Source organism: Brassica oleracea, chromosome C3, assembly GCF_000695525.1.
Source record: "Brassica oleracea var. oleracea cultivar TO1000 chromosome C3, BOL, whole genome shotgun sequence".
Classification (NCBI taxonomy): domain Eukaryota; kingdom Viridiplantae; phylum Streptophyta; class Magnoliopsida; order Brassicales; family Brassicaceae; genus Brassica; species Brassica oleracea.
The window spans coordinates 35,844,509-35,845,342 of NC_027750.1; the positions used below are offsets into that span (position 1 = coordinate 35,844,509).

At 32.9% G+C, this 834-nt stretch overlaps 1 protein-coding gene across 1 annotated transcript in view; it reads left to right on the forward strand.

Moving 5' to 3' along the window:
- LOC106330494 (ATPase 5, plasma membrane-type-like) overlaps window positions 1-122 on the forward strand; it is a 3,250-nt gene extending 3,128 nt beyond the window's left edge. The window contains exon 8 of the mRNA XM_013768950.1: window positions 69-122. Coding sequence (XP_013624404.1) covers window positions 69-122 — 54 coding nt within the window. The remainder of the gene's footprint in view (window positions 1-68) is intronic.
- The last annotated feature ends 712 nt before the right edge of the window (window positions 123-834 follow it).

The following is an 834-nucleotide window of genomic DNA, read 5'->3' on the forward strand; positions in this document are numbered from 1 at the left end:
AGTCATTGGCGTAGACGGAACTGGTCTGCTCGCTCTGCTCTACGTTTCAAGTCCGGTGATTAATTCAGATCGGTAACTTTGAGAGTATGTGGTTTTCTACCTCTGTGGATGAGGTCAAGTAAAAGTGACTTTAAACATAGAAAAAAATTGATTTGCCAGAGTTATATACATATTCCACAATTTGTAAATTGTGAATGATGTAGCTAGGACTATAATCTACCACCTTAACTAGAACTATTAACTCTATTAATCTATTATATATTTTGAAAATAAAAACAGTTTTGAAATGAATTCATTACGGTAGAGTAGAGGAACGTGCATACATATAAATATATATATACACACACTTGGTATTGCATAAATAAAATATACAGATATTAGCTTCCTCTTCATCTTTTTTTTAAGCGTAACATATATAGATCATAGATTTATGAGTATTGTATAACTATGGTAGACAGAGGGGCATCAGTGCGATGCACTACTTGACTTCTAGACTGCTAATTATTTCCTTAAGATTTGGCTTATTTATTTTTGTAAGATTGTTTTAATTCGACCGCAAAAATCAGTTACAATCAAACCCAATTAATTATAATGTTTTAAAAGACATTTTAAAATGGAAAGATGGCAGACTTGGGAAGTCTCATGATTAGTCCTAAGCATTCGGTTCTCGGTCCTAAGCATTTAGGATATGTTAGGGTATTAAGAAAATTTCGTTCGTTTCTGGTTTGATTTTTTTTGTCCTCGATTCGTTCAGGTAACAAAGTTATGAACCGGATAATATCCGAGATAATTAAGATCCCGTTTGGTTCCCGATTTTTGGTTAATTCGGGTTAA